Consider the following 12,075-nt stretch of genomic DNA (forward strand, 5'->3'; position numbering starts at 1 on the left):
ATAGGAGAAGGCTGTTTAAATGCGAGGGATGCCGAGAGCCTGCCTTCGGCATGGAAGTACTTGGTTAAGAAATTTACTAGAAACTTGGACCAGAATTAGTACATTGAAGATTTATGTTATTTTTGTTTTATTATTTGTTTTATTTTAATTTTTATATATTATTCTGTTATTTTTCTCTTGTAAAAAAATTTTTGATTTAAAATTTTTATGTTCTATTCATGGAACGTTTACGTTCTATTTTCGTTTACGACCTGAAGATGGCCTATTGATTGGGCTGAAAACATTTGTTTTTTACAATTATATTTATTTTTTGGCAAAAAAAAGGTGTTTTGTTTCTCCAAATTTAGTGAATTTGATAGTTTTGGTATTTTCAATTTTTAATGTAAATAAGATCATTTGGTGTTTGATACTCTTTAATTTAAGTATATTAACACCAAAAGACATTTATACTTTCAGTTCTTAATTATAAAATTTGATGTGTTTGTATTCATATTCATTCATATACATTTAGGGCCATTGAGAAAGGGGAAGCTTGTGATTTTTTTTCCCAGGCCTAGAGGAAACTTAGAGGCCTATAGTGGTTTCTACTCCTATAAATTAATGTTATTTTCACTAACAAAAAACAAAAGCTTTATGATTGCTTTTTATTAATAAAGAAACATTCTATATGTTTCATTTATTCAAAAAAAAAAAAAAAAAATGGCAAAAGGAGCTCACATTACCTCCAGCCCATACAAGCTCTTGATGGTCCTGTATGTCATTATTTCTGTTATAATATATAACAGAAAAATATGAACTTGAATTATGTGGTTAATACACAATTTCATATAAGGATTATTGCACATATGTTAAATTTCTCAAAGACAAAACAAATACTAAGAGGAGATTTAAGAAACATTCAACAGCTTTAAATCTTTTCTGTTTTGAATAATTTCACATTGAAATGAAATGAGAAAATACACATACAAACACATCTTAAATATACTGTATATCACTACACTCTTCCACTACATTAAAATATTAGTTTAATTAACTAGTAAAAATTAGTTTTAACTTAAATACGAGCAATTATTTATTGTGATATCGTCACAATGCCAGGCTGCAATTTTTAATCATATTTTTAATTTATTTAATTTAAAATATATGCTCTCCACCTCAAATTAGTACTGTAGTGTCTTGCCCCTGTACACCATACTTTTTCATTAGTAATGGAGTTCTGATGGTCATCTATCTAACTCTTTTTAGGGGAAAATTTTTGAATTGAAATAACGTGGCTTCTGGTCCAAAGTGGAAGTTCATATATACAGTCGACCCCCCTATAACGTACGTTCCTATAACGACAATTCCCATAACGTAGTGAAAAAATTGTAGAAACTTTCGTATAACGTACCTCCTATAACGTCGTTTCGCGAGAAGATTGATAGAGTCTGGACCAATAGTGGATGAGCAGCCGAACTACTTACCTCCGACCCTGCGCCACGCTACGGAGCGGCTAAATTGAGTTTGCTATCGTCTGTTTAGTATTATATATAAATTATATATAAATTAGGTACTGTACATATAATTATATATTAATTATATATAAATTAGGTACTGTATATATAATTATATATTAACTTAATTTATTGTAACTTTATTATAATTATATATATGCTTTCTGCCGCCTGGCAACACGCTACGGAGATTTTAGGCTAGTAAGTTGAGTTTATTATCGTCTGCACAGTATGTAAATTAGGTACCGTAAGTCTAATACAGCACTAATTTTATACATTTCTTGTGAAAGAAACACTTCTTATTCAACGGCCATAAAAATTATTTATATTAATGATGTCTCCAAAGGTCAAGTTATCTTTCTGCGATAAATTATTTATCAGATATCGCGGCCGCCGTTTCGTGTGCTGTTCCGCGACGAAGACAAGCTTTGAACAACGGGCGTAGTCGAACGGTACACACTCGGTAAGTAATCCTATAATTTTTTGTTTATAGCATAGTTTATACGGATTACTCCCAAAAAATTATACGTGTTTTGGAAATGTTGAGTCGAATTAGTCTAGAATCGGTTAATTTTATAGAAGAAAACCTTTCGAACAGCCTTAGTCCGTAAAGTTCCCACCTATCAGGCTGCGATTGGCTCATGTATTTAATCGTTCCTACAACGTAATTTTCGGTTAGCGTGGAACGTATCTAAGCATTATAGGGGGGGTCTACTGTAGTTAATTGGAGCCTCCTGCCCCTAAGCTTTCTATATCTGGTCTTGACTTTCATGTATCTAACGCCATTCTTGAGATTAACAAAGGATGGACAGATGACTGGAAATTTATAGTTCTACAATTTTTTCAAATTGCAACTCAATTAAACATTCTCCTCACGTATAATAGAGAGGTTGCGGCTGATGTTTTCATCGCGAAAATGTGTACGTCGGACGTTCAGCGCCACTTTCCTGTACACCTATAAGTTTGACAATGGTGTTTGGATAGTCAGTGGAATCATGCTCGACATTCCAAACACCATTGTCAAACTCCTAGGCTTACAGGAAGGCGGCACTGAACGTCCAACGTACACATTTTCGCAATGAAAACGTTGGCTGCAACCTCTCTAATTATTTTTTTCCCTTCATATCAATATATTTATAATATTATGCTTATTACTGTAATTTTTATTTCTGTTAATATTCTTTTTGATGATTTAACATAGCTTAATAGTTATAATTTATTTTTACAAGTAATAATAAAGTAATAAAATAACAAGTAGTTAGACTCAGACTATATACAAAAATGCTCAATTCATGGATTCAAATGATTTTGTTCTCACTACAGAACATCATCAGCTTACATCTAAATTCAAATAAAGAACAGCAGTTACAAATACAGTAGATTGAACAAGATTTAAAAGCAAAATATGGATTACCAATAAAATAGAATTTAACTTTCAAATTAAAATAAATATAAAATAAAATAAACTTATAATGACTTCTAATAGGACAAATGGCAAGAGTTTTGTATGTAGTCTGAGTATTATGGTGCCAGTTTTATTTAATATTATCAATAAGTAATTATTCTCTAATAAAGGAAAATGAATAAATATTTGCTGTAAAAATTAATGATTAAACTTATACATATATTTCATGCAGCTCTAAAATAATATCTTGTTATGGGATACGTATTATTGAATTCCGAACTATGGATGGACTAGCCCGTGATCATTGGGAATTTTTAGAAAAAGAAGGACCTAAAGAAATCCAATTGGAGCATTCTGATTTAATTAATATATTCTCCAATGAATGTACAGAATGTAGTATTCTAGTTGAAGATAATTATGGTAATATTTTGAAAACTGAAGTGCAATTTGATGATTGTTTGTAATAATGGCATTGTTTTCAATTGTAAAAGAAATGAATTTAATATTAAGATAAGTTTAATTCTTAAGCTTAGGTAAAAGGAGAGAAAAAAGCTTGTATTTTATTTCATTGCATATAAATACATAATTATCATGAAACCATGAATGCTTTTTTAAAAATTTAAGAATAATTTTAAATAATCTTTTATGATATAATCACTTTAAATAATTAAATAAAAAACTGTTACCTAATTTATTTTTGGTTAAATTGTTAAAATTTAACATGCAAAATCATATACTATACAGTATGTTTCTAAACATACGTGAAAAATTTCAGGAACTGATTCTTCAAATAATTTCAACTGTAAAAGTGCATATGAACATATGTTCAAAACAAGATAGTTTTAGTAACTATTGAAAATGACACCACCAAAATTCTATCCTTTGCCGTATTGATTGGTGTGCACATTCAAAAATACCAGGGATGTGTCAAATTATTTTACAGGACAATTCAATTCTGTTAGTCATCAATATTTTTAATGAGGCAACATATTAAACATCCTGTAACTTTAAAAGTATGCCATTCTGAACATATACTCAAATGCACTGTTATGGTTGAAATTATTCAAAAAATTAACCTTTGAAATTTTTGACACAAATATTTAGAATCATCCTGTATAGTAAAATGAAAATTTAATAAAATCTGAATGGAAAATTATATAGAAATTTTTGATTGCATCTTTTATATTCAAGCCAAATTAATAAGTTATGAGAATTGCAATTCATGGTATCTAAATAATATAATATATATACCGTACAGTCAACACCCCTATAACACTGTTGATAATTCCATTTTATATGAATTCCATGTTGTACGAGTCACTTAGATTTTACAAATACATGTGCCAGGCTGTGAATAGCTCATGTATTTGTAAAATCTAAGTGACTCGTACAACATTGAATTCATATAAAATGGAATTATCAACAGTGTTATAGAGGATTGACTGTATATATATTTCATCATTATTTCAAAAATTTTAATTTTTTTGTCCAAATTACAAAAACAGGAATGGAGCTTTGTGCTGATAAATTTCATAATTCCAGTATTTTTTTTGTTTTTGACAACTAATTAAATGCCCATTCAATCACAGAATTATTTAAAATTAGAAGGAAATATTTGTGAATGATCAAGTAGCATAAGAATATAAATGGATTGTGGTGTCTGGATAGCCTTCTCTATTTTAATTCTTTATTCCAGATTAGGGTTATGATCTTTTTCACATCTGAGTACAAGGTAATGGAAAATGTGAAAACTTGATTACTACTATTTCCTTAAAATTAAGTGTTTTCCCATGAAAACTTTCTAAAAATTAGGAAAAGAATAAACTGTTTTTGTAGTTTTTAGATGAAATATTACATGCCATCGAACATCAGAAGGAGAAGCAAAATATAGGATATATGGCAACCCACGTTGAATACATGAAACTCTGCAAATTACAAAAATCACTATATATATAGTGATTTTTTCCCTACATATTTTAGTATTTTCATAACATAAATCTAGGTGTTGCTTATTAGTATCAACATGTTTTTTTGTTATGTAAATCCATAAAATTAATAATTAATCTAATAATCTAATTTAATTTAAATATTACACTATTAAATAAAGGAGTATAGAAAAAGTGCTTATTATGGTTAAAAGGATATGAAATGGATATGGATGGTATGATAAAATATGGATGATACAATATTACTATTCATTTTTTACATCACCAAAATTGCAATAATGGAAACTTAAAATAGTTTTTATTGGTGTGTTTTATTATAGCATTATTGGAGTTGAATGAATATATATATATATAAATGGACGTATGTGTCCCTATATTTCACTTTCCAGCCAAAACTACATATTGCACATGAATGGTGTTTGTATGTGGTAGTAGCCCCAAGTCTCCATTCGTGCACTATGGTGGTTGCGTCTCGATAGCTATAAGGGTGCAGGAGATATGGGGGCTTAAAGTGGTTGACTTCGAAGATTTTCTATTTCGATTTTAAAAATGTTCGAACTGTTTAAATTCGAATTTGTATTTGAATTGGTTCGATTATAGAACGATTGTAAATGTTCCAGAAAATTGATCAAATTGAAAATAGGTCATTTGACTGGACATAAAAATTCTTTAATTAGTCTGGAAACGGGGGACCTAATTTTTGCATTCTTTGCTATAAGGGTGTGGGAGATATGGGGTTGAAAGTGGTTGACTTCGAAGATGTGTAACAGTGGAAGTATTAACAATGGAAGTGTTGAGTAACAAAGGAAGTGATAACATAAAGCGGCATGCAAGATTTACAGGTGGTTTTTTGCGTTTTTGCGGGAAATCGAACATATTTTTAGACTCGTAAAAATTCTCTAATTAATCTGGAAACGGGGGACCTAATTCTTGCATTCTGTGAAAACGGGTAAGGTTGGCTATAATATAATTATCTTAATCTTCACTATCGTTACTTTTTGCCCAGCGAAGCGGGTCCTTGCAGCTAGATTCTAGATTACTTAGAAAAACAGTCTTTTATATATAAAAAAAACTATATTACATACAAATAAAAACCCAGCGAAGCGGGTCCTTGCAGCTAGTAATTTAAATAAATTTATAGATTCAAAATGCATTTCTACATAAAACAATTTAAATTTTAACTGTTAGCTTGATTCTTACTTTTTCACCTAAGTATGAAGTTGGATCATGTATATAAAAGATAATTTTTTAATGTTCTTACAATATTCATGCAGTTGATTTTGTTAAAAAAACACTTACATTAATTTTTCATGTGTGTTTCAATAGTTAATATTTTTAATATAATTTTGCTTATCTGTTAAGATTGATTTATTTGAAACTGTCTTGTGAAACAAAAAGAAATAAATATCAAACATGAATTTACTTAATTATATGTATTTAAACAGAAATATTCAATACAAGTAAGTCAATTTATAAATGTAAAATATTTTTTATTTTTGTCCAGTTAATAATCTTAGTCTTTAATCTCAAAAGACACTGTGGTCATTTGACCAGTGCCACAAAAATACAAAATAAACAAACAACAGAGGAACAAAAAGCTTATCAAAATCAGCAAGAAAAAAAAAAAAAGAAGAAACACAAATGCATTAATAGATAAGAAAAAATTTCACTGCACTAAAACAGAAAAGCATAATTTATCCTTTGTAGTCAAAATCCTTTGGAAATTTACTTCCCCTCTTCCTACAATCTAAAATTTTATATTATCATTAAAGAAAATTTGCACACTACCACATACATTGTTTCCACATAATCACTAAATTTACTCAAGCTGGGTAATCAATGAATCCATTCTGTCAGAAAAGCGTTTTGAGTCAAAAACCTTGATCTAGACCAGTGTTTCTCAACTTCTAACGAATCATCGCCCCCTTCAATAAAACCATTACGTAGTATCGCCCCCTTCAATAAAACCATTACGTAGTATCACCCCCTTCACTTCAAAATTCTGATACCGAGGGCCAGGGTTAACATTAAATTTGTACTGCATTGAATAGACTAGTGACTAGTATAAAGTTATTTGTTTAATTATTATACGATATAAAGAATAAAATAACTAATTAATTAATCTTAATATAACGTTTTACTATATCGTCCAGAAAATTGTTTTTTGCCCCCAAAATATAAATAGTTACAAATTGCCCCCTCAACATGGAAAAACGCCCACATGGGGGTGATATCGCCCCCATTGAGAAACACTGATGTAGACAATGATGGTCTGTTGCACACTTTCCACAATTGAAATCATTGTCCACAGAGCTGTTTTTTTCATAGGCCCAAAGAGATGGAAGTTGCTGGATGCTAGGTCTGGTGTATAAGGAAGGTGTTCCAAAATCTCTCAGTGCATAATCATTGATGTGGGAGTGGATGCATTGAGCAGTGTGCAATCTCGCATTATTGTTCAAGAGAATGATACCCACTTGCAGATTCAAGATTTAGGCTGTTAGTTCCTCTCTATCTTATTTATTGGTCTCTCTTTGCATGTACTACACATTTTAACATACATATATGCACCAAATACACAAACTTTTTTAAATATATATGCCTTTAGTCCTTTTTTTTATTTCATTCCTCATTAATCTGAAATTTTCATTGATGCAAACAGTAGCACCCACAGACTACAAAAGGGGGGCTATAAACATGAACATTGTATATACATTATGTAAAATACATTATAATGTATACATTAAATTTTATATATATATAGTTATCCCTTGATTAATGTAGTTAGTTAATCCCTCAATGCTACTGTATATTTCAAAATTGTGTTAATTAAATACAGTGGTATTTCGGTACTGTAAAAAGTCTTCTGTGATAAAAATGAGTAACTAATTTAAAAATAAAATGAAATCTTAGAGCTCCCTTGGGGATTAAGAAAAGGCCAAGTACCCCAATGTATGGGTGTCCCTGGATGCAAACTGTTTCATATACTGATTAGTTTGGAATAGTGAGTTTAATAAAACACACAAATAAATATCTATTTTAAAATAATGCTAAAATTCAAATGAAATAATTTCTAAAACACATCTTTTTTTATATGAAAAAATAATAGTTATTCTGGGAAAGTTTGACAATAAAATTATTAGATTTAGTGACCAAAATTTATGGTTAAAAGTATAACTGTGATTATAATTTTAACTACATATTAAACTATCTTTTTAGTACTAAACTATAATTAAATTATCTGTATTTTATGTTTTTGGTTGGATTTAGGATTATCCATAGTTTGTTATTTATATTAATTAAAACTCTTAATTTCATGCAGGCAAGATCATCTTTAGGCTGAAAATTATCGTTTTTTTTNGAGACTTGGGGCTACTACCACATACAAACACCATTCATGTGCGATGTGTAGTTTTGGCTAAAAAGTGAAATATAGGGACACACGTCCATTTATATATATATATAGATATAACAATAAACCTCCACATTATATTTTGTTGCATTTCCTTACCTATACCACGATTTACATAAGCTTTCATAGATTATCGTTTTGAGTACCACTGCATAATTACATTACTGTATTTTATCAGTTTCATATTAGGAATATTGTGTCAGCTAAAATTTAAAAGAAAATAAAACATTTGTATAATCTTTTGATACATCACTTTTACATAGTTATCACTACATTTTCTTGCATTATAACTTATTAATTCGGCATTAGGAAATTAGATTTGCTTCAAGAACTTTCGCTTGAATCTATAGGGTGTTACAAAAGTCTGGAACGATAGGAGTTACGTCAATCTTTGTTTATTCTTTTACAGGTGAAGCAGGGTGCTGAATAAAGAGGAATGAATTTGAGTTATTTTGATGGTGGAGGCAGTATGAAGTTGCCAAAGAGTTTATCAGACTTCAATTACATATGGTGGTCTGAATGCAGATTGTTATTCTTTGGCAACTTCACACCAAACATCAAGCCCCAGAATTAATTCCTCTTTACTTGCTGTTTTGCATAGTTGATAAAAAATAAACAAAGATCAACATAATGCCCAGGGTTCCAGATTTATAGGACACCCTGTATATGTTTGCCTTTATAGCTTAAAATATTGTTATAATTTTTTTACACTAAGAGTAATTAATCATGATTTCATATTAATAAATGATGATGCTGAAATGCAATTTGTGTGTCTGATTTACAATTTCTGAGAGATCAAAATGTCATCAAATGACTTAGCCAGTTTGTTCCCTAGTTCCATTGAGTATATATGAAATTCTTTAAGAAGAAAAATTGGAGCAGGCCAGCTCTTTGTCATTACCCTCCAGAAACTCAGAATAGTTTTTGTAGAGCAGTGTATTAACATACACTACAAAAACACTCCTCTGCAGGGTGATTCACTTATGAACACTTACTAAGTGGAATATCTCCATATAAAATGAAAAGAACATGAAACACAAACAGAACGATTCTTTATTTCATGATGAAGCAGTTAACCAAGTTGTGTTTTATATTCTTGTTCAAATATGATTGTGCAATCATGAGGTATTGACAAAGTAAGTATTCAGTTCTGAGCGAATCACCCTATATAAGACCACAGAGTGATAAATGGTATGAGAAGTATTTGAGTTGTTTAGCCATCAGAGTTTATCATATACCATTTAACATTCCACATCCCTAACAAATATTGCTCTTCTTTACTCCAGCACCTTACATGATTGTAATTATTCCATATGAATTTTATGAATCACTAGCTGCAAGAACCCGCTTTGCTGGGTTTTTATTTGTATGTAATATAGTTTTTTTTTTATATATAAAAGATTGTTTTTCTAAGTAATCTAGAATCTAGCTGCAAGGACCTGCAAAAACGCAAAAAACCGCCTGTAAGTCTTGCATGCCGCTTTATATTAACACTTCCACTGTTAACACTTCCATTGTTACACATCTTCGAAGTCAACCACTTTCAACCCCATATCTCCCGCACCCTTATAGCTATCGAGACGCGACCACCATAGTGCACGAATGGAGACTTGGGGCTACTACCACATACAAACACCATTCATGTGCGATGTGTAGTTTTGGCTAAAAAGTGAAATATAGGGACACACGTCCATTTATATATATATATAGATATAACAATAAACCTCCACATTATATTTTGTTGCATTTCCTTACCTATACCACGATTTACATAAGCTTTCATAGATTATCGTTTTGAGTACCACTGCATAATTACATTACTGTATTTAAATCTGTCATTTACTTTATACAAACATTAAATATGCTGTAGCAATTACCATAAATTTATTGTTTGTTTCTTAAGAAAACATATTTATATAATACAGAGTGATCAAAATGAAAGGAATGGTAGTATGAAGAGTTTTGTTGCACATTGACTCATGACATCAAGTCACTTTCACCATTGCCAAATTCATTCACAGTTTATTTGATCATTTGATATAATTTCTTAATTTTACTGTTATTTTAAGTTACGTTGAAAATATACTTTTTTTAATGCTTTTAATTAATGTTTTTAGTAAATTTTATTTCATAATACAGTGTTTAATATTATATCAATTGTTTTTATTACTACTAACGTAATTGTATGCAATTCTTATAAACAAATTTCTGATGCTGCATTAGTAACGATGATATAATTATAAATATTTTATTAAAAAACTGTTTAATTTCTTAAATGAAAGTCAATTCAATTGTTCAAATTAGGCCTGTCTTATCCAAAATATCTCCGAGAATGATTCATAAGCAAAAATACAATAAAATGTAAATTTCTTGTCACTTGTTAAAGATTGTATACAATTTTTTTCTGAATTAATATCAACAGAGTGAAAAATTAAGAATTATTTAATGTAAAAATAATAATCATCAGAATTAACTCTTTTGTTGCGCGACAGAGGGCGTCTTATCATATTTCTTTTTATTACAAGAGTTGCATCATACTAAATGAGCTAAAATATCGAGCAGTGTTTTCTTTCATAATTCATTTAACTATATATAAATAATACTTGGTCGTGAAGGTTGTGATGTTTTAAATGAAAACTAACATAAACATTATCTAAACTTTAATTTTCAGCAGTGGCGTGCCGTCATTAGAAGTGATGGATGCGTCGCTTCCCATGTATTTTCTAAAAAATAAATACACATTAATTTTAATTATATGAAAATAATCGCACAATATTTTATTATAACCACATTATGTATCTTATTACAAATTTCTATACTACACGTGAAAAAAAAGATAAGATCGCTATTGTATATTCGAATATTAGTGGCGGAGTAGCGAAGTGGAAACTTTGTATTATCAGCATCCAAAAAGCCAGATTCGCGCATGCGCTTTACAGAGCACCAACTTCACCTGGTTTAGCCGGTGGAAGCTTAGGACCTTGGGTGGCTGCTACACGTATACCGCATCCAATTCTATCCAGGACCGGTTCTGGGCTGTTAGCCGCCTGCCTGCTAGATATTTGTCCGCCCTCGCCCGATTACGCTAATCACGAGTAGATTTATAACTTAACCCAACCGATAAGAATTTACTGGTATATTTTTATGATAGTTTTCTGTATAGTTGACAGGAGTTTAACCCCTTAACGCCCGTTCATTAATTTAATTGACACTTGATTAATATTAAAATACATTAAAAATACTTAAAACTTAAAAAACACGAAAGAAATGCGTTAATTTTGAAGAAAAACCTTCAAATTTTATTTTCCTTTGTTTCGCCTGTCTGTGAAATGTAACACCGATGAGTCATTGTTTACACAGCTGGGTGACCTTGAACACAGCTGGAGTCGGATTTCCCGGAACATTCTCATAGACGTCTCGGGAGGACAAGGTATTAAAGTAGGGTGATTATAAGCGACACAGAAATTTTTAAATATTTTTAAAAAATTCAAAATTTTATTGCGATTTCCGACCCCCCCTAATTAATTAATTATATATTCATAAAAATATATTAATTAAAAAAATTAAAAAACCATCGGAGGTCGTTTTTGACATCAGAAACTAACTTTAAATAACTTTACTGAATGAAAATCCGTGCGCTACAACTTAAAAACCATGAAATAATTTTGATAAAAAACTCCCATTAAAAAACAATTAAGCCTTAATCGAGCCTTCACATAGGCTCATTAAAATCGCGATAAAATTTTTTTGCGCGGGAAAAAAATTTTGAAAAAATTTCGGGACCTAAAAAACATTCCAAAAATTCAAAAAAAAAAAATTTTT

The 12,075-nt window shown here is 30.0% G+C and overlaps 1 protein-coding gene across 1 annotated transcript in view; it reads left to right on the plus strand.

The window, feature by feature from the left end:
* The window catches only part of LOC111626436 (putative zinc metalloproteinase YIL108W), a 59,374-nt gene that overhangs the window by 14,380 nt on the left and 32,919 nt on the right, over positions 1-12,075 (plus strand). The window contains 1 exon segment of the mRNA XM_023369804.1: positions 3,123-3,318. Within this exon segment, the coding sequence (XP_023225572.1) occupies positions 3,123-3,318 (196 nt within the window).

The sequence above is a fragment of the Centruroides sculpturatus genome, unplaced genomic scaffold, assembly GCF_000671375.1.
Source record: "Centruroides sculpturatus isolate CEXI.00-Female unplaced genomic scaffold, Cexi_2.0 scaffold111, whole genome shotgun sequence".
NCBI classification, from domain to species: domain Eukaryota; kingdom Metazoa; phylum Arthropoda; class Arachnida; order Scorpiones; family Buthidae; genus Centruroides; species Centruroides sculpturatus.